General features: G+C 42.8%; 1 protein-coding gene across 2 annotated transcripts in view; it reads left to right on the top strand.

Moving 5' to 3' along the window:
• LOC109877959 (VPS10 domain-containing receptor SorCS3) overlaps positions 1-22,704 on the top strand; it is a 205,722-nt gene that overhangs the window by 154,126 nt on the left and 28,892 nt on the right. For both annotated transcript variants that reach the window (XM_031799705.1, XM_031799706.1), the window contains exons 8-12: positions 4,369-4,458; positions 4,976-5,155; positions 9,700-9,846; positions 19,383-19,485; positions 22,594-22,670. In XM_031799705.1, the coding sequence (XP_031655565.1) occupies positions 4,369-4,458; positions 4,976-5,155; positions 9,700-9,846; positions 19,383-19,485; positions 22,594-22,670 (597 nt within the window). The remainder of the gene's footprint in view (positions 1-4,368; positions 4,459-4,975; positions 5,156-9,699; positions 9,847-19,382; positions 19,486-22,593; positions 22,671-22,704) is intronic.

Below are 22,704 nucleotides of genomic sequence, written 5' to 3'. Positions count from 1 at the left end.
GGCTTTAGGGATGATCAGTGAGATACACCTGCTGGAGCGCGTGCTACGGATGGGTGTTGCCATCGTGACCAGTGAGCTGAGATAAGGCGGAGCTTTACCTAGCATAGACTTGTAGATGACCTGGAGCCAGTGGGTCTGGCGACGAATATGTAGCGAGGGCCAGCCGACTAGAGCATACAAGTCGCAGTGGTGGGTAGTATAAGGTGCTTTAGTGACAAAACGGATGGCACTGTGATAGACTGCATCCAGTTTGCTGAGTAGAGTGTTGGAAGCCATTTTGTAGATGACATCGCCGAAGTCGAGGATCGGTAGGATAGTCAGTTTTACTAGGGTAAGCTTGGCGGCTTGAGTGAAGGAGGCTTTGTTGCGGAATAGAAAGCCGACTCTTGATTTGATTTTCGATTGGAGATGTTTGTGCAATTAGATATGTGCAATTATTGGCATTTGTTATGTGTTATGCACAACTTGGTTTGGTTAGGACTGGGAGGGGATTTACATATTTTACAGCACAACATGCAACAACTGGTTGTTCCGCAGGTTTGAGAAAATGGTATGATAACTATGAATATTTATGATGAATTGTTATGTTGACACATTGTATGAACGGCAGTATGTTCTTGATTAGGATAGATATGGGAACCATTGATAGACGCAAAGTTTTTTAACTGTTAATTTTGCATTCAGACCCATTGACTTTTCCCACGTTTTGTTACGTTACAGCCTTATTCTAAAATGTATTTAATATTTTTTTCCCTCATCAATCAACACACAGTAACCCATGATCACAAAGCAAAAACAGGTTTGCATGTTTTTTTTGCAAATGTATAAAAAAACTAAAACAGATAACTTAAACACATACGTATTCAGACCCTTTGCCATGGGAAAGTGAGCTCAGGTGCATCCTGTTTTTACTGATCATCCTTGAGATGTTTCTACAACTTGATTGGACTCCACCTGTGGTAAATTAAATTGATTGGACATGATTTGGAAAGGCACACACCTGTCTATATAAGGTCCCCCAGTTGATGGTGCATGTCAGAGCAAAAGTCAATCAGTAAGGTCAAAGGAATTATCCGTAGAGCTCCGAGACCGGATTGTGTCGAGGCACAGGTCTGGGGACAGGTACCAAAACATTTCTGCAGCCTTGAAGATCCCCAAGAACACAGTGACCTCCATCATCATTAAATGGAAGAAGTTTGGAACCACCAAGACTATTCCTAGAGCGGGCCGCCCGGCCAAACTGAGCAATTGGTGCAGAAGGGCCTTGGTGAGGGATGTGACCAAGAACCCGGTGGTCACTCTGATAGAGCTCCAGTGTTCCTCTGTGGAGACGGGAGAACCTTACAGAAGGACAACCATTTCTGCAGCACTCCACCCATCGGGCCTTTAAATTAGAGTGGCCAGATGGAAGCCACTCCTCAGTAAAAGGCACATGACAGCCCGCTTTGAGTTTGCCAAAATACACCTAAAGGACTCTGTGACCATGAGAAACAAGATTGAACTATTTGGCCTGAATGCCAAGCGTCACGTCTGGAGGAAACCTGGCATCATCCGTACAGTGAAGCATGGTGGCGGCAGCATCATGCTGTGGGGATGTTTTTCAGTGTCAGATACTGGGAGACTAGTCAGGATCGAGGGAAAGATAAACAGAGGAAAATACAGAGATGAAAACCTGCTCCAGAGCCTCGGACTGGATTCACCTCCAACAGGACAAGACCTTAAAGCACATAGCCAAGACAACGCAGGAGTGGCTTCGGGACGTCTCTGAATGTCCTTGAGTGGCCCAGCCAGAGCCCGAATTTGAACCTGATCTAACGTCTCTGGAGAGACCTGAAAATAGCTATGCAGCGATGCTCCCCATCCAACCTGATAGAGCTTGAGAGGATCTGCAGAGAAGACTGTGATAAACTCCCCAAATACAGGCGTGCCAAGCTTGTAGCGTCCTACCTAAGAAGACTCTAATCTGTAATCACTGCCAATGGTTCTTCAACAAAGAACTGAGTAAAGGCTCTGAATACTTATACATTTGCAAAAATGTGTAGATTGATGAGGGGAAAGAAACTAATAAATCAATTTTAGAATAAGGCTGTAACATAAAAGATTTTGGGAAAAATCAAGGGGTCTGTATACTTTCCAATACTTTGTCATTTTGACCTCCGAACCTTGACCAGTTGTTACGCTGCATGGATATTTTATTTCTAACCACACAGTCTGTATAAAGAAAAGGCACACCTGCAAACCTTTTGTTTGAACCTTTATTCAAGAGTCTGCATTGGCACACTATTCTGATTCAGATGTGAAACCTAGGGAGTTTTATATTCTTCCATACCAGTCCCCATGTATGTCATATTAATCATAATTTATGCAAGAGACAGACATCTGGTAATGTGCTGAATTCTAAGCAATGCTGGTGCAATTTTGGGGTCATGTTTTAAGTTCCCTCCCACCGTCTGAATATGATTTACTTTGACATTGTGCAAATGAGGATGCATGAATTTAAAAGTAAACAGTTAATTAGGAATAATTATCCTGACAATCCAGTCCATTATAAATAACTTTTCCATCCAAATTGAACTCCAAAGGACTACCTAGTTGTTTGAAGTATTTGAAGGGGAGAGTTTTGGATGTATTTCTATTAGAACATGAATTAGGGCCAGAAGGTTTTCCAGGTCAGGTCACATGGTCAGGGAAAATTCCTGGTCCTAACTATTTCAATTAGAGCCAAAACCTTTCCCTTGAGGAAGTGGCTTGACCAGGAAAACTCTAGGCTCTTTTATTCTTTGTCAGCGGTTCAGGAATAACTCACAGCCCTAAACCTGATGCCTTGGAAAAACTCTGCCATCTAGTTATAGCCTAAGCAGAGCCAAGACTTCTTCAAATTCAAGTCAAATTCTTTCGGAAAAATACAGGTTCTACACATGATTGGCTTCATTCTGCCAGAATAATGGAAATTAAGATTTCTGGTTTCTTGCCGTGCTTGAGGCAGCACTACAGACCCGGGTTCTATCCCGGGCTGTGTCACAGCCGGCTGTGTCCAATGGAGCCATGAGTCGGATTTCCTTGCCCTGTCTCGCTCTAGCAACTCTTGTGGTGGGCCAGGCGCTTGCACGCTGACTTCAGTCGCCAGTTGCAAGGTGTTTCCTCGAACACATTGGTGTGGCTGGCTTCCGGATAAAGCGTGCAGTGTGTCAAGAAGCAGTGCGCCTTGGCAGGGTCATGTTGTTTCGGAGGACGCATGTTCTTGACCTTCGCATCACCTGAGTCCGTATGGGAGTTGCAGCGATGGGACAAGACTGTAACTACCAAAAGGAGACCTCGAAAGTAGAAAAAGGGGTAAAAAAAATAACAACAAAAATAAGTTCTGTGGTCTAAGAGATCCCTCAACTATGTTTGACCACACTCATACGTCTCCCTAATTAAACCCACAAACACTCAACCTATACCTCCTACCGCATCTTCAAGTCAGGGAACCTACAAAGTTTTATTGCGTTGCATCACAACCGAATGAATTCTATGAAAGTGTGTAATGAAAATTCAATCATCCCAATATCTCTTTCAGTTCTCTCTCATTGAAGTGCACTTAGAAGCACACTAAGAGGCCTAATTAGTTCTGTCATATGATAATGATCCTTTTTCACCTCCCCCTTTTCCAAACCAGAAAGCAAGCAGCTTGTTTTGTGGATTAATTATCGATTAATGGAATTACGAAAGAGGAAGTGGATTAAATAAATTGCTACCTAGTGCTGAGGCTAGGACAATCACACTTTTGTTGACGGAAATTGTTCTCCTGTCCTGAGAGTCTCCGAAGCCTGTGCTCTAATTACAGGTTTCTAACACTTTCTTCCCCGCTGGCGGTGTTTGTACTGCATAAGCTAACAGCAGCTAACAGCTCGAGTGTTTCCTTGCTGAGGCGCTGGTATCATTAAGGACGACTTTCCTAAGACAGGCCACTGAGCATTGCATGGGAGAGAGTAATGAGGCTATTGATTCTCACTACGAGATATTTACCCAAGTCTACCTTCCACACCACAAAGAGCATCGACAACAGGAGAGGACGTGAGAGGAGCAGTTTCCTCTGTATGCTAGCTAGGAGATCTTATTGTTATTTTCTCAATTGAAACGTCTGGAAATAGACATTGAACTGTCTTATGTGTCAATGTTCCTCTCTGACAATGAAGTATATGTCTTTACATCATAAACAATGTCATGCATGTTCACTTGGGTGAAGGTTGCAACATGAGTAATGATTGATACCTTTCTGAAGTTTTTAGATGAATCCAAGTAGTTAGTTCACGTGATGTGTACTGTAGCGCGGACACATTTTGAACACAAAGGGAATACTCAGTGTCTTGGCTCAATGTGTTCCAGGTTACTACAGCAGGACAGGCCAGCTACTATGTGTCCTACCAGAGGGATCCATTCCTCAAAATCAAACTGCCCAAATATTCTCTGCCTAAGGTAAGCCACATTCATTTTACAGTGATAAACACATGCCTACAGTGATACATACAGTAGAACAATTATTCAGATTGAATACTTTTTTTTCTTTCTTACTTTTTAACTGTGCATTGTTGAGAAGGGCTCGTAAGTAAGCATTTCACAATAAAGGCTACACCTGCGGCATACATAGAATGGGACAAATCAAATTTGATTTGAAGTAACCAACAATTTCCCCCTTTGTTTTCTCCTTTCAACAAAAGGACTTAGCTCTAGAAATATCTGTAGCAGCACTACACAATGGTGTGTAGTCTCATAGTGTGCAGTCTCACTCTTCTATTGTAGCTGTTAAAAGACACTATATGTTGTGTAGAGAACATTGGCAGCTATAGTGTTAAACATTCAATATGCACACAGGACCTGATCTTGTGATGCCCAACACGTACTCGGCAGCTTGTTATACAACCCCAACCCACAAGATCCATCATCTCTTAATGAATCCTCGAACCTCTCCAACCCCTCCATCCTCTGTCACCAGGACCTACACATCGTCAGCACAGACGAGCACCAGGTCTTCGCGGCAGTGCAGGAGTGGAACCAGAATGACACGTACAACCTGTACCTCTCCGACACCGAGGGCATCCTCTTCACCCTGGCCATGGAGAACGTCAAGACCACCCGCGGCCTGGGGGGAAACCAGATGCTGGACCTGTATGAGGTAAGTGTCCACAGTGTGTTTGTGTGTGTGTGTGTCTGGAGAGAGGGGGTGTGCGCACACAACCGGACTGGTAGCAGCCTTGTTAATAGGTCCCGATGTCATTAACATTCATTGCGGCTCCCCCCCCCCCCCCCCCCCCCCCCCACCCACCAGGTGTGATGGAGGGAGGTAGAGGAGTGAGATATGGGTCTGATCTTCAGAGTCAGAAGTCATGAACAATGTTATTACTACTGCTGCTGCTCAATCTAACATGTGTGTTAATGGTTTACAAAAAGAGAGTTAGTATTAAAATGAATGGTCACAGCCAGTGGGTAAAACTGGTTGAAGTTACAACAATCCAGTTTTCCATTCAGTATGATGTTGTTTTAACTAGTTTAACCCTCTGGGTATTTATGCATGTGCTAATCACAAACTGTTATAAACTGAAGTTATGCTCTATGTATCGCTGTAAAGTTTCACTTTAATCTTCTTTTTTTCTGAAGAGGCAGACTATTGCTCTTGGTTCCTCTGAAAAAGACTAGATATAACTCTGACCAAAGTACTTTGTAGTAGTCCCAAGTATTGTTTAAACAAACCCTGGAGTGTTGGGCTTCAGAAGGCCAATGGGCTCAAAGACTAAGAGAGGAATCATTCACTAAGTACTTTGAGCTCAACAGGGAACAGAGAGACTGAGTGAAAGCAACAGGCTTTTACTCTTTTCCCTGGATTGTCAAATAATGAATTGCATTTCGTCAGTATTCTCTCACTTTCTCTTTCTCAGTCTTTCTCTCTCACAAATAAATTATATTATTCACTGGAATAAAACCCTTTCCCCCCTAATTTAGACTAATAGGAGTAACTTGAGTGTCAGTGGGATTCAATCTGGGCAATCTTCCCTTCAATCAAAAAGTTTTTCTCTAACTCCCAGTCGACTTAGCCATTTAGTGTTAGGTTTTTCATTCAATCCATCTCCCAGAGGTATGAACTTCAACACGAAATATTACAGAACATCCTAACAGCCCAGTGATGAACTACCTGATTCCCTAGTCAGAGCTACAAATAGCTTTTGAATGAGTGAGTGGTAGGAGGGAGGGAGGGAGGGGTAGCTAGATGATTTAGGTAGTGCAATGGTCATGATGAGGATGCTCCTTTCTGTTAGCCTAGCGGTGTGTATGTATTAGCTCTCTGCCAACCCTCTTAACCCCTCCCCCAATTTCTTGCTGTTGCTAGCTAATTTGTCCTGGGATTTAAACATTGAGTTGTTATTTTACCTGAAATGCACAAGGTCTCCGACAATTAATCCACACATAAAACGGCCAACCGAATCGTTTCTAGTCATCTTTCCTCCTTCCAGGCTTTATCATCTTTGAATTTATATGGTGATTGGCATTTACACTTTTACCACAACAACCGGCTAAACATTTTGTATTTCAATCACCCACGTGGGTATAACCAATGAGGAGATGGCATGTGGGTACCTGCTTCTAAAAACCAATGAGGATATGGGAGAGGCAGGACTTTCAGCACGATCTGCATCAGAAATAGAAAGGAGTTTTATTTTAGCCCTTGGCATCGCAGACACTCGTTGGCGCGTGCGAGCAGTTGGGTGCAATAATTGAATAACATGGATTTCTACATTTATTTTGCCTTGCTCGCGCACGCAACGTGTCCGTTCTGGTCAGCATGTCAGGCGCCGCTCCAGAATGTCCCATAAGTGTTCAATTGCGTTGAGATCTGGTGACTGAGACGGCCATGACATATGGTTTACATCATGTTCATGCTCATCAAACCATTCAGTGACCACTCATGTCCTGTGGGCGGGGGCATTGTTATCCTGCAAGAGACCACTCCCACCGGGATAGATCTGCTTCACCATAGGTTGAAGTTTATCCCTCAGAATGGCTGTGTATTTATTGGGATTTACCTTGCCCTCTAAGGGGTTGAGTGGACCTAAACCATGCCAAGAAAAATCACCCAACACCATAACAGAGCCACCAGAACCCTCATTTACTCAGGTGTTTCCTTTATTTTGGCAGTTACCTGTAGGTCCATATGTAATAATACCATATGACAGCCACACATAGGTCTATACATATTACTAGATATCACTATTATAGTCAATGAGACATTGATGCCAATAATCATCATAGTAATGTACTGATGGCTATCATTATTAGTACTGTAAACGTTTTGATTTAGTACCTAGTTAAAATATTAGCTTGCAGGAATTGTACTCTGCTGTTGCCAGGGGCAAGGTGGACAACAGTGTTTTTTTTTTTTTACCTTGTACCCTACCTCACCTGTTTTCCCACTGTGATATATCTTGACAGAGGTAATATCTCCATCAATACTGTAGTACCAGCCTACACTCCCTTGATATTACACCTCTGACTACAAGTTGCTATACCAGAATGGAGATCTCAGTCCCTGTCCTTCACTTCAGCAGGGACCCTGTCCTTCTCTACAGCAGGGAAGTAGGGACTGTGGGTGGAAGATGTGACAGAGGGATGGGTGTGGGGACGACGACAAATAATTACCGCTGTGATTGACACGTCTGGTCAGGGGAGGGAGGGGCCCCATCCCGCCTCATTAGCTGTGTCAATCCCGGGTGGCCGTTTTTCGGTGACGATGTCAAACGTGGCGCCTATTAGTGCCACTTATACTGATAAGGTGATACGACTGAGGGTCCTCAATGTCTGCTGCAGTATCTTATTTAAAGCACAGTCGTCAGGTTTACCCCAATCACATTTCCATCCTGGATGTGTTATCGTAGAAAGACAGTTTGACTAAGGAGGCAAGGAGCCATGACTTCTCTCTCTCTCTCTCTCTCTGTGAGTGGATGCCACGTGGATGTGACAGTTTATCAGTTTTAACGTCCAGCGTGGTAATGTTGTCACAACAGTGGTGGGCAGTTGATGGGGACGCAATTAAAGGGAGATAATTAAAGGAGACTGGTTTTGTGACCAGTCTGATGTCTGTCAGAATAGCCGCGGGAAGATGTTTGGGGTTTGGGGTGCTGAGAACTTTTTGTTGACTGTGGGGTTGCGGGGATTATTTTTGCCCACGCTACAGACAGCTGTAGCAGCCCGCTAATACAGGACTAGTAAAGGACCAGTACACTACTTTTGTGGAAAAATGTAATTTGATATATATACAGCATATATACACTACCGGTCAAAAGTCTACTCATTCAAGGGTTTTTCTTTATTTCTACTATTTTCTACATTTTAGAATAATAGTGACAAAATCAAAACTATGAAATTGCACATATGGAATGCAGAGGATCATTTCACTAGAGGTACCAGCCTTAGAAATTGCAGCCCAAATAAATGTTTCAGAGTTCAAGTAACAGACACATCTCAACATCAACAGTTCAGAGGAGACTATGAGAATCAGGCCATCATGGTTGAATTTCTGCAATGAAACCACTACTAAAGGACACCAATAAGAAGAAGAGACTTGCTTGGCCCAAAGAAACACAAGCAACGGACATTAGACCGGTGGAAATTTGTCCTTTGGTCTGGAGTCCAAATTGGATATTTTTGGTTCCAACCGCCGTGTCTTTGTGAGACGCGGTGTGTGTGAACGGATGATCTCTGCATGTGTATTTCCATCCATTAAGCATGGAGGAGGAGGTGTTATGGTGCCACGGTCTGTGATTTATTTAGAATTCAAGGCTCACTTAACCAGTGTGGCTACCACAGCATTCTGCAGCAATACACCATCCTATCTGGTTTGGGCTTTTAAGTAAAAAATTTATTTCACCTTTATTTTACCAGGTAGGCCAGTTGAGAACAAGTTCTCATTTACATGGGATAAACAAACGTACAGTAAATAACACAATAGAAAAATATATATACAGTGTGTGCAAATGTAGTGAGATTAGGGAGGTAAGGCAATAAATAGGCCATAGTGGCAAAATAATTACAATTTAGTAGGCTTAGTGGGACTATCATTTGTTTTTCAACAGGACAATGACCCAACACACATCCAGGCTGTGTAAAGGCTATTCTTTACCAAGAAGGAGTGTGATGGAGTGCACAATCCCCCGACCTCAACCAAATTTAGATGGTTTGGGATGAGTCAGACTGCAGAGTAAAGGAAAAGCAGCCATCAAGTGCTCAGCATATGTGGGAACTCCTTCAAGACTGTTGGAAAAGTATTCCAGGTGAAGCTGGTTGAGAGAATACCAAGATTGTGCAAAGCTGTCATCAAGGCAACAGGTGGCTATTTGAAGAATATATTTTATTTGTTTAACACTTTTTTGGTTACTACATGATTCCTTATGGGTTATTTCATAGTTTTGATGTCTTGAAAACCCTTGAATGAGTAGGTGTTCTCAAACGTTTGCCCGGTAGTAGATATATTTGTATTAAAATTTAAATAAATAAAAATTCAGGGGGTGTTGCAGCACCCTCAGCACCCCTACTTCCCGCAGTTATGTCTGTCAGGGTGCATTTTGGGTACTGTTTAGTGCCCCAAAATAAAAATATGTGATCTGTTTTAGTGGTTGGATTGGCTAGTTTAGGTGTCTGTTTTAGATTTTGTTCTCTATTTCCCCCTAGGTAGCAGGTATCAAAGGCATGCTGATTGCAAACAGGAGGCTAGACAACCAGGTGAAGTCCTACATCACCTACAACAAGGGCCGTGATTGGAGGTTACTGCAGGCCCCGGCGACAGACCTGGCTGGCAACGACATCCACTGTATACTGGTGAGTTATACTGATGTAACGGCTCATCGCTGTGGTAATCAATCATGATCTAAGACTGCCTGAACTCTTTGAGGTGCTTTCCCAGACCCAGGTTAAGCCTAGTTCAGGAGTTAAATAAGCATACTCAAAAGATAATCTCCATTCAAAGTTTATTTTAGTCCTGGAATATGTGTTCAGCTCCCTTCAAGTTATGTACATCAATGATAACAGTCGTGTTACATCACAGGCTCAAGGAAGTTTGCTTACTCATCTTAGTGGTTGGGGAATTACTTTACATAATCACATTTAAGCTATGATATCAAGACACACTCCTTGTTATTTACAGTTCTTATTCATTTAGGTGACCTATCTTTCCTTTTATCCCACATGAGGCGACTGTAAAGGATAACTATGTAGAGAAATAATTTTGAGACATTAGCAGTAGAGTTCATACTGTTTATTAAAAGCATAGGGAGGCAATTGTGGGGGCTGCACACCGTGCGCTGAGTGAGCTACAGGTTGAATACGATTGTGCATTTACGTAATATTTTAATTACAGATTCAATTTGATTACCCTGTTAAATCCTGTTTCCCTTGGTGTCCTTACAGCAATGTCATACTATGAATTAGCAAAGATGAAAGAGCAATTTTTTTTGTGGGGGGGGGGGGGGGGGGCACTGTGAACAGATACAATTGACTTTTGTTGTCGGCTCACCCCTGAGACTTTTTAAATTATTTGTATTTTTTTATTTACCCTTTATTTAACTAGGATAGGTCAGTTAAATAACAAATGATTATTTACAATGACGGGGGCTGGGGGAAAAAGGAATATAAAAAAAAAGGACAAAACACACATCACGACCAGAGACAATACTACACTACATAAAGAGAAACATAAGACCACAACACAACATGACAACACAGGATGGTAGCAACACAACATGACAACATGGTAGTGTCGTGTCTTTACTGTCATTAAATGAAGACTTAGTTTTCTTTATCAAAGATTCTCTGTAATTAGTATTATGCGATTCAACAGATTAATCATGTAACTGTAATGAACTAGGAAGTCGGGGCACCAAGGAAATATTCAGATTAAAGTTATAATTTTCCGAATATAACTTCAGATATTTTCATATCTGATCAATAGTCTTCTGATTAATGAATTCTTCTTTACCTCAAGTTAGTCTCATTCCAAACGTCATACATTTTTGTTATCTGCACAAACCCAGTCTTCACTATGAGTCATCCATACATCAATTGTCTTAAATCATTTATTTATTAACTAATTAAACAATCACAGAAGTGCACAAACAAATAAAGTAAATATGATTACAAGAAATGATAGGGGAATGTGCCCTAGTGGGCTAAACCGGCATGGCGGCTTGTTGTACAAAAGGGAAGTGGGGGTCGACTGCGATAAGACAACACACAGTTGATAATTATAACAATTGAAATGCTAATCCTTTGCACATGAATGCTCACTCATTCGTGAACAATTGCAATCAATATACAGTGGGGCAAAAAAGTATTTAGTCAGCCACCAATTGTGCAAGTTCTCCCAAGTTCTCCCATGAGAGAGGCCTGTAATTTTCATCATAGGTACACTTCAACTATGACAGACAAAATGACAAAAAAAATCCAGAAAATCACATTGTAAGATTTATGAATTTATTTGCAAATTCTTTGTTCTCTATGAAAATTCACTCTCTCTATACTGTGGCCATGAGGAGATCATCTCCTCCAGGAATTTACGACCTCTCTCTGACCACAGTAGCCTGGGTGTAGGAGACAAGGGGAGGGGGATGGGGCTTTCTGTACCCAAAGATGGCAACGTCATGACAGTAGCAACACAACATGGCAGCAGCACTACATGGTTGCAGCACAAAACATGGTACAAACATTATTGGGCACAGACAACAGCACAAAGGGCAAGAAGGTAGAGAACAATACATCACGCAAAGCAGCCACAACTGTCAGTAAATGTGTCCATGATTGAGTCTTTGAATGAAGAGATTGAGATAAAGCTGTCCAGTTTGTGTGTTTGTTGCCGCTCATTCCAGTCGCAGCGAACTGAAAAGACAAGCGACCTGGATATGTGCGCTTTGGGGACCTTTAACAGAATGTGACTGGCAGAACGCGGGTTGTATGTGGAGGATGAGGGCTGCAGTAAATATATCAGATAGGGGGGTGAGGCATAAGAGGGTTTTATAAATAAGCATCAACCAGTAAGTCTTGTGACGGGTATACATAGATGACCAGTTTACAGAGAAGTATAGAGTGCAGTGATGTGTCCTATAAGGAGTATTGGTGGCAAATATGATGGCCGAATGGTAAAGAGCATCTAGCCGCTCGAGACCACCCTTACCTGCCGATCTATAAATTACATCCCTGTAATCTAGCATGGGTAGGATGGTCATCTGAATCACGGTTAGTTTGAATTTGGGGTGAAAGAGGAACGATTACGATAGAGGAAACCAAGTCTAGGTTTAACTTTAGCCTGCAGCTTTGATATGTGCTGAGAGAAGTACAGTGTACCGTCTAGTACTTCTATGAGGTGACTACCTCAAGCTCTAAACCCTCAGAGGTAATAATCACACCTGTGGGGAGAGGGGCATCCTTCTTACCAAACCTCATTACCTTTGTTTTGGAGGTGTTCAGAACAAGGTTAATGTTAGCGAAAGCTTTGTGTAGAGTGTTACACAAAATCCAGGGAAGGGTCAGCTGAGTATAAGACTATCATCTGCATATAAGTGGATGAGAGAGCTTCCTACTGCCTGAGCTATGTTGTTATTATAAATTGAGAAGAGCGTGGGTTCTAGGATCGAGCCTTGGGGTACTCCCTTGGTGACAGGCAGTGGCTGAGACCGCAGATGTTTTGACTTTATACACTGCACTCTTTGAGGTAGTTAGCAAACCAAGAATGGAAGGGTCTACCGTATGAAAAGCTTTGGCCAAGTCAATAAAAATAGCAGCACAGCATTGCTTAGACTCAAGGGCAATAGTGACATCATTGAGGACCTTTAAGGTTACAGTGACACATCCATAACCTGAGCGGAAACCAGATTGCATACCCGAGAGAATACTATAGACATCAAGAAAGACAGTCAGTTGATTATTGACAAGTTTTTAACAACACTTGATAAACAGGGCAAAATTGAAAAAAGTAAAGACGCACCGTGGCTGCCTTCCAAACAATGGGAACCTCCCCAGAGAGGAGAGACAGGAAAAAAAGGTCAAAGATAGCCTTGGTGATGATAGGGATAGCAACCTTAAAAAATGAAAGGGTCTAAACCATCTGACCCAGATTATTTTTGGGGGTCAAGTTTAAGGAGCTCCTTTTGCACCTTGGACTCAGTGACTGCCTTCAGGGAGAAACATTGTAGTGGGGCAGGGGAAAAAGAGGGAGGACTATTGGCGCTAGTCGTCTTAGAAGGGGTGGGATATGTGGAAATGTCGAATGGGCAAGGAGGCATGTGTAACGGCAGATCTCCTCTTCATCTGAAGAGGAGTAAGGATCGGGCCAAGATGCAGCGTGGTAAGTGTTCATGACAATATTTTAATAAAGACAAAATGAACACTCGAACAAAAACAATAAACAACGTGAAATCTACAAAATCTACAACACAGTACCGTGTGGCGACAAACACCCACAAACCAACAGTGAAACCCAGGCTACCTAAGTATGATTCTCAGAGACAACTAACGACACCTGCCTCTGATTGAGAACCATACTAGGCCGAAACAGAAACCAAACATAGAAAAACAAACAGACTGCCCACCCCAACTCACGCCCTGACCATACTAAATAAAGACAAAACAAAGGAAATAAAGGTCAGAACGTGACAGCATGGCTGAGTCAAATAGGAATCCTGCATTAATGAAGTGGTGATTAAAGAGCTACAGTGCCTTGCAAAAGTATTCGGCCCCCTTGAACTTTGCGACCTTTTGCCACATTTCAAGCTTCAAACATAAAGATATAAAACTGTATTTTTTTGTGAAGAATCAACAACAAGTGGGACACAATCATGAAGTGGAACGACATTTATTGGATATTTCAAACTTTTTTAACAAATCAAAAACTGAAAAATTGGGCGTGCAAAATTATTCAGCCCCTGTACTTTCAGTGCAGCAAACTCTCTCCAGAAGTTCAGTGAGGATCTCTGAATGATCCAATGTTGACCTAAATGACTAATGATGATAAATACAATCCACCTGTGTGTAATCAAGTCTCCGTATAAATGCACCTGCACTGTGATAGTCTCAGAGGTCCGTTAAAAGCGCAGAGAGCATCATGAAGAAGAAGGAACACACCAGGCAGGCCCGAGATACTGTTGTGAAGAAGTTTAAAGACGGATTTGGATACAAAAAGATTTCCCAAGCTTTAAACATCCCAAGGAGCACTGTGCAAGCGATAATATTGAAATGGAAGGAGTATCAGACCACTGCAAATCTACCAAGACCTGGCCGTCCCTCTAAACTTTCAGCTCATACAAGGAGAAGACTGATCAGAGATGCAGCCAAGAGGCCCATGATCACTCTGGATGAACTGCAGAGATCTACAGCTGAGGTGGGAGACTCTGTCCATAGGACAACAATCAGTCGTATATTGCACAAATCTGGCCTTTATGGAAGAGTGGCAAGAAGAAAGACATTTCTTAAAGATATCCATAAAAAGTGTCGTTTAAAGTTTGCCACAAGCCACCTGGGAGACACACCAAACATGTGGAAGAAGGTGCTCTGGTCAGATGAAACCAAAATTGAACTTTTTGGCAACAATGCAAAACGTTATGTTTGGCGTAAAAGCAACACAGCTCATCACCCTGAACACATCATCCCCACTGTCAAACATGGTGGTGGTAGCATCATGGTTTGGGCCTGCTTTTCTTCAGCAGGGACAGGGAAGATGGTTAAAATTGATGGGAAGATGGATGGAGCCAAATACAGGACCATTCTGGAAGAAAACCTGATGGAGTCTGCAAAAGACCTGAGACTGGGACGGAGATTTGTCTTCCAACAAGACAATGATCCAAAACATAAAGCAAAATCTACAATGGAATGGTTCAAAAATAAACATATCCAGGTGTTAGAATGGCCAAGTCAAAGTCCATACCTGAATCCAATCGAGAATCTGTGGAAAGAACTGAAAACTGCTGTTCACAAATGCTCTCCATCCAACCTCACTGAGCTCGAGCTGTTTTGCAAGGAGGAATGGGGAAACATTTCAGTCTCTCGATGTGCAAAACTGATAGAGACATACCCCAAGCGACTTACAGCTGTAATCGCAGCAAAAGGTGGCGCTACAAAGTATTAACTTAAAGGGGGCTGAATAATTTTGCACGCCCAATTTTTCAGTTTTTGATTTGTTAAAAGAGTTTGAAATATCCAATAAATGTCGTTCCACTTCATGATTGTGTCCCACTTGTTGTTGATTCTTCACAAAAAAATACAGTTTTATATCTTTATATTTGAAGCCTGAAATGTGGCAAAAGGTCGCAAAGTTCAAGGGGGCCGAATACTTTCGCAAGGCACTGTATGTGCTTCTTGTCAGTAACAGCCACATCAACATTAACGGACAAGGAAGCTGTGAGGAGCAGAGTTTATTCTCCAGGTCTTTAACTGTTTTCCAGAACCTCTTAGACCCAGAGAGAGAACTGTTGCTTAAAATAATCAACTTTGGCCTTCCGGATAGAGTGCACTTATTTATCATTTAGCTGAACATGAGCCTGTCAGCCTTTCACCAAATGTAATTCTTGAGGTGGAGTAACTCTGCAAGATCACTGTTTTTAATTCAAATTTTCTTTACGGGGGTGTGTTTGTTAACTTGTTATGGCTGCAATTCCACTAACGGGATAAGTGTCTTCACCAACCGCTGAATAGCATAGCGCTACATTCAATAAATATTTTTTCATGAAATCACAAGTGCAATATAGGAAAACACAGTTTAGCCTTTTGTTAATCCACCTGTCGTGTCAGATTTTGAAATTATGATTTACAGCGAAAGCAATCCAAGTGTTTGTGTAAGTTTATCGATCCACAACAAAATATTAAGTACACTAAGTATACATCAGGAAGCTTGGTCACGAAAATCAGAAAAGCAATCAAATTAACCATTTACCTTTGATGATCTTTGGATGTTTTCACTCACGAGACTCCCAGTTACCCAACAAAATGTTCCTTTTGTTCCGTAAAGATGATTTTATATCCAAAATACCTCCGTTTGTTTGTCGCGTTATGTTCAGAAATCCACAGGAAATAGCGGTCACGACGACGCAGATGAAAATTCCAAATAGTTTCCTTAATGTCCACAGAAACATGTAAAATGTTTTTTTATAATCAATCCTCAGGTTGTTTTTAAAATATATAATCGATAATATATCAACGTCAAATGTCTTTCACAGTAGGAGAGGGAAAAGCAATACCTATCAAAACTCTGTTGCGCGAGCAAAACTCATGTGACCACTTGAAGTGATGTTATCGTTCTGGCTCATTTTTCAAAATAAAAGCCTGAAACTATGTCTGAAGACTGTTGACACCTTGAGGAAGCGATCGGAAAATGAATCTGGGTCATATCCCTTTAAATCCAAAGGGAGGCTATGGAACATGGAGTTTTCAAAATAGAAGCCACTTCCTGTTTTGATTTTCCTCAGGGTTTCACCTGCAATATCAGTTCTGTTATACCTGCTTTTTAGCAAGCAGCTATAACAAATCAGCACAGGTCATTTCACTAAGCAGCCTTTATGAACACTGGCTGTAAAAACAGTTATCACTAAGATCATTACAGAAAACAGCAGACTGATACCTATCTTTATTATTTGTGAGGATAACGTCGATGAGAGTAGCCTTTTCTGTGTATTTGGAGTCATACCCTGTGGGATTGGTAATAATCTGAGAAAGATTTGCCGCTCCCCATTGCTTTAGGCCTTGGTCAGGTGATTTAAGCATGTCCCAGTTTAGGTCACCTAGCAGGACAAATACAGACTTCGTGTAAGGGGCCAGGAGAGAGTTTAAGGCAGGTAGGTACAGGCCAGAGCTGATGGAGGACGATGACAGTCAACAAAGAGCTATTAATGCTTAAAACCAGCAATTGAAATTGTTTGGGGACAGACTTGGTGGAGACAACCAGGCACTGAAGGTGATCCTTGGTAAAGATATCCACTCCCCGACCTTTGGAAGATCTGTCTTGCCTGCAAAAAGGTCTTAACCAGAAAGGATAACATCAGTATTCAAAACACTCTTCCTTAACCACGTCTCAGTAATGACCAACACATCTGGATTGGAGCTGTGAATCCATACTTTCAATTGAGCCATTTTAGGTAGTAAGCTTCTAGTGTTAATGTGCAGAAAACACAGGCTTTTACGAGAGCAGAAATCAGTGAAGCAGATATCGGCGCACAAGTCAGAATTGGGGCTAGCAACAGCGCACGTTTCCAGATATCAGCAGTAGTAATACAATCAAGGCACGGCAGAGGACAGGGAGAGCTCTGCAGCGTTTATTTATAACATTTGAATGAGCATTAGATGGCAACAAGATCATATTGTACAGCAATTTCAATCAAATAACATGAACACAAAGCCGGCGAGAGGTGCTCAGAATAGGATGGGAGGCCAAAAGTCTGTAACCAATAGACAGTCAGAGTCCCGAGTGTGGCAACAAACAGTCTGTCCCACGGTTGGGCAAACAAGAACGTTCATAGTCAACAAAGCGTGCAGGAGTCATGAGGCAAATACCAAAATGCAGAAGAAAAAGCTATTGTAAAGTCACTCGCCCCAACAGTACGTGTATGGCGGGGGTACCTGTACCAGACAGGGGACACAGGCCAGGGCAGACAGTGAACAGATTGCCAGAAAGAATCCAAGCAGCAGTGCAGCAGGCAATGGGAGTAGGTGTTACACCCACTTGGGAGAATATTTTATTTCTGTAGGCGGATCTCTTGTAGAAAATGCCAGTGGGATGGTCTCTGAACAGCGAGAGGGGCGTCAAAGGCTTCGGAATTTGGGCGGGGTAAACTGAGACTCCTGCCATTTATTGGGCTCGAAGGCTTCGACACCTCTCACTCACACATCCGTGCTAATTGAAGCTGTATCTGGTCTCAGTCCCAGGGCGGATGGAGTCGTCAGGTCTCTGCTGTTTGTTTGCCAGGGCACTCTCTGTATAGCTTGGGAAAATGAATCCTTGGTCGTAGTAACCCTTCCAGGAAATTTGGTGCAAAACAAGGTTCTAGGTTTGGAGTTTTGACTCGGGAGTGAAGGTTATGCTGTGGAGGGCAGCATCCTGTATATGTCCCTGTTACGAATCCCTTTTGGCCCGACAGTCTAGGGGGGGATGGTAATGAGACCCGTAACATAACTCATGCAAATTATAATTGTGACAAAGTAAAAGTGTGAACGAAATAACCAAGACAACTGAAATCTACCGTCAAACTCAAAGTTTATTTATAAAACACACGGTAATGGGGGGAGCAGGAAAAGGGGCTGAGCTGGACCCAAGGAAAGAAACAATAAATATACAAAAACACCCCTAAGCTAGACAAGCCTACTTTAACAACAGCTAACTAACTAACCAAAAATACAGTGGGTGGTCCGCCCAGTTCTAACTAGTGTATTTAACAAAGTTCACCTACGGGTAGTGTATGCCCATGGGCGACTTGTCTTGGTTTCCCTCTTTTCCCACCAGCAACAAACACCATAACCAAAAACAATACTCACAGGTGATGACAAAGTGCTATGGGGTGCTCCAACACAAGAGAGGTTACGACACAAAGCGAGAGTGAAACACAGAGTCCTACAGACATGGAATTTACAGAGCGATTGAGCTCTAGAGCAAACAAATGATGGGGTTTTTAAACCAAGGGAAAGGAACTGTGATAGGGTAGGAAACAGGAGGAGGTGTGTCTTCTGATTGATGATTGACTGATTGGGGAGTGATGATTTTCACCTGTGAGGGGAGAAGGAGAGAAAAGAAACACACACACAGGATACACACACACACAGGATAACTGTATCCGTAACAGTCCCTGACGAAACATCCAAGTTTGTCTATCTCCAAATCTACCTTTTTTGTAAAAAACATGTTTAAAAAAGTGAGAGCTCATATGTAGCTGTGTCTCCCTCTCTCTACTTCTCTCCCTTGACTTGATGATTTTATGTATAGACCCTCCCTGTATTAATGACTGATAACGACAATTAAGACAAACTATGGAGAGGCAGCATGTTTTGTTTTGGTCACAAAATATAGTTTTTCTTTGTATAGTTAACTGCCTATGTTAGCATTGTTATTAGCATTTGGTGTAAATGTAACTCACTGGAAGACTTCAGAATCAAAAGGATTCTATTAGGCATTATCTTCAGGCTTTCTGAGATGAAAGCTTGATAAAGACAGCATGGCAGCTTTTCTTTTCCTTATCTCAAGGACCTTCTCTTGAAATAAAAAAGCATATGCTTTGTGCACCTTTAAAGGTCCTTTAGTGTTCTATGTAACATTGGGGATTTGATTGACCAGTGTATAAGTGTATAATGACTTCGTCAAATATAATGGACTCTCTGTCATTTCTCAGCCCTTCTGTTCGCTCCATCTCCAACTGCAGACGTCTGAAAACCCCTACCTGTCAGGCAGCATATCAACCAAGGCCTCAGCACCGGGAATCATAGTGGCCACAGGTGAGAGAATACAGAATGAACATTTGATAGATTAGATTAGATTAGATTACCTTATTGTCCACTTATGTGGAAATTCACTTGACTGAATAGAAAGACATCTATTCAATGTAGGTAATGGTACAAAAGGAGAATAGCTGTCTATCATTTCCAGTTAGTGCTGAAATTTCCATTTGATTGTGAATATTATGATGATTATCCAATCCCTAACATTACTGATAGACAAACTGTAGCACTTCAGATGTTGTCCTTACTCACAGACATTTTGGTGATGCAAAGTCACTCTGTTTATTTAAGTGGGCCAGTGCAGACTGAGGACACATGACACAGCAGATTATGTTTGTGTGTGAGTGTGTGTTCGGGTAGCTCTACACAACCCTCTGCTTTGGCCCAGGTCATCACTCGCCCCGGCGCCCTCACACACACACACACACACACACACACACACACACACACACACACACACACACACACACACACACACACACACACACACACACCGTGTTAGTCAGGCTAATTGAGGTAGTATGTGCATGAATGTATGGTTAAAGTGACTATGCATACATGATATGCATATATGATAAACAGAGAGTAGCAGCAACGTAAAAGAGGGGTTGGGGGGCACACAATGCAAATAGTCCGGGTAGCCATTTGATTACCTGTTCAGGAGTCTTACGGCTTGGGGGTAAAAACTGTTGAGAAGCCTTTTTGTCCTAGACTTGGCACTCCAGTACCGCTTGCCATGCGGTAGTAGAGGAAACAGTCTATGACTGGGGTGGCTGGGGTCTTTGACAATTTTTAGGGCCTGACACCTCCTTGTGTAGAGGTCCTGGATGGCAGGCAGCTTAGCCCCAGTGATGTACTGGGCCGTGTGCACTACCCTCTGTAGTGCCTTGAGGTCGGAGGCCGAACAGTTGCCATACCAGGCTGTGATGCAGAGAGGGTACGCTCGATGTTGCAGCTGTAGAACCTTTTGAGGATCTGAGGACCCATGCAAATCTTTTTAGTTTACTGAGGGGGAATAGGCTTTGTCATGCCCTCTTCACGACTGTCTTGGTGTGTTTGGACCATTATAGTTTGTTGGTGATGTGTACACCAAGGAAATTGAAGCTCTCAACCTGCTGCACTACAGCCCAGTCGATGAGAATGGGGGTGTGCTCGGTCCTCCTTTTCCTGTAGTCTACAATCATCTCCTTACTCTTGGTTACGTTGAGGGATAGGTTGTTATTCTGGCACCACCTGGCCAGGTCTCTGACGTCCTCCCTATAGGCTGTCCCGTCGTTGTCGGTGATCAGGCCTACCACTGTTGTGTCGTCTGCAAACGTAATGATGGTGTTGGAGTTGTGCCTGGCCACGCAGTCATGGGTGAGCAGGAGGTACAAGAGGGGACTCAGCACGCACCCCTGAAGGTCTCCACGGTTGAGGATCAGCGTGGCAGATGTGTTGCTACCTACCCTCACCACTTGGGGGTGGCCCGTCAGGAAGTCCAGGATCCAGTTGCAGAGGGAGGTGTTTAGTCCCAGGATCCTTAGCTTAGTGATGAGCTATGAAAGTAGTATGATGTTGAACGCTGAGCTGTAGTCAATGAATAGCATTCTCACGTAGGTGTTCCTTTTTTCCAGGTGGGAAAGAGCATTGTGGAGTGCAATAGAGATTGCATCATCTGATCTTTTAGGGTGGTATGCTAATTGGAGTGGTTCTAGGGTTGCTGGGATGATGGTGTTGATGTGAGCCATTACCAGCCTTTCAAAGCACTTCGTGGTTACGGACATGAGTGCTACGGGTCTGTAGTCATTTAGGCAAGTTGCCTTCGTGTTCTTGGGCACAGGGACTATGGTGGTCTGCTTGAAACATGTTGGTATTACAGACTCAATCAGGGACATGTTGAAAATGTCAGTGAAGATACCTGCCAGTTGGTCAGCACATTCCCGGAGCACACGTCCTGGTAATCCATTTGGCCGCGCAGCCTTGTGATTGTGGACCTGTTTAAAGGTCTGACTCACGTCGGCTACAGAGAGCGTGATCTCACAGTCGTCCGGAACAGCTGAGGCGCTCATGCATGTGTCAGTGTTGCTTGCCTCGAAGCGAGCATAACAGTGATTTAGCTCACCTGGTAGGCTCGTGTCACTCTGCAGCTTGCGGCTGTGCTTCCCTTTGTAGTCTGTAATAGTATGCAAGCCCTGCCACATAAAACTAGTGTCAGAGCCGGTGTAGTACGATTCAATCTTAGCCCTGTATTGACGCTTTTCCTGTTTGATGGTTCGTCGCATGGCATAGCAGGATTTCTTGTAAGTTTCCGAGTTAGAGTCCCGCACCTTGAAAGCGGCAGCTCTAGCCTTTAGCTCAGTGCGAATGTTGCCTGTAATCCATGGCTTCTGGTTGGGGTATGTACGTACAGTCACTGTGGGGACGACGTCCTCGATGCACCTATTGATAAAGCCAGTGACCGATGTGGTGTACTCCTCAATGCCATCGGAATAATCCCGAAACATGTTCCAGTCTGTGATAGCAAAACAGTCCTGTAGCTTAGCATCTGGTTCATCTGACCACTTTTTTACAGACCGAGTCACTGGTGCTTCCTGCTTTATTTTTTGCTTGTAAACAGGAATCAGGAGGATAGAATTGTGGTTGGATTTACCAAATGGAGGGCGAGGGAGAGCTTTGTACGCGTCTCTGTGTGTAGAGTACAGGTGATCTAGAATGTTTTCCCGCTGGTTGCACATTTAACATGTTGATAGAAATTAAGTAGAACTGATTTAAGTTTCTCTGCATTAAAGTCTGCGGCCACTAGGAGCGCCGCCTCTGGTTGAGTGGTTTCTTGTTCGCTGATTTCGTTAAACAGTTGACTGAGTGCGGTCTTAGTGCCAGCATCTATCTGTGGTGGTAAATAAACAGCCACGAGTGTATAGCTGAAAACTCTCTAGGCAAATAGTGTGGTCTGCATTTTAAAATGTTACATCATTGCTTAAGAAAAACTGTGCAATATCCATCCAATCATGAATGGTTGTTCTTCTCCTCTCTGCATCTATTCTTCATTGTAATTTACACCATCTTCATATTTTCAGCATCATTTGAATATTTAACTAATGCTTTGTTCCATTTTTATCACAGGGAATATTGGGTCTGAGCTGTCGTACAATAATGTTGGAATGTTCATCTCATCTGATGCTGGTAACAACTGGAGACATGTGAGTTTGGACTGAATTTGGGGGTAAAATCTAA

This window comes from Oncorhynchus kisutch, linkage group LG20 (assembly GCF_002021735.2).
Source record: "Oncorhynchus kisutch isolate 150728-3 linkage group LG20, Okis_V2, whole genome shotgun sequence".
In the NCBI taxonomy this organism is placed as follows: domain Eukaryota; kingdom Metazoa; phylum Chordata; class Actinopteri; order Salmoniformes; family Salmonidae; genus Oncorhynchus; species Oncorhynchus kisutch.
The sequence above is the reverse complement of the archived record's forward strand: the minus strand, read 5'-3'. Positions and strand labels throughout refer to the sequence as shown.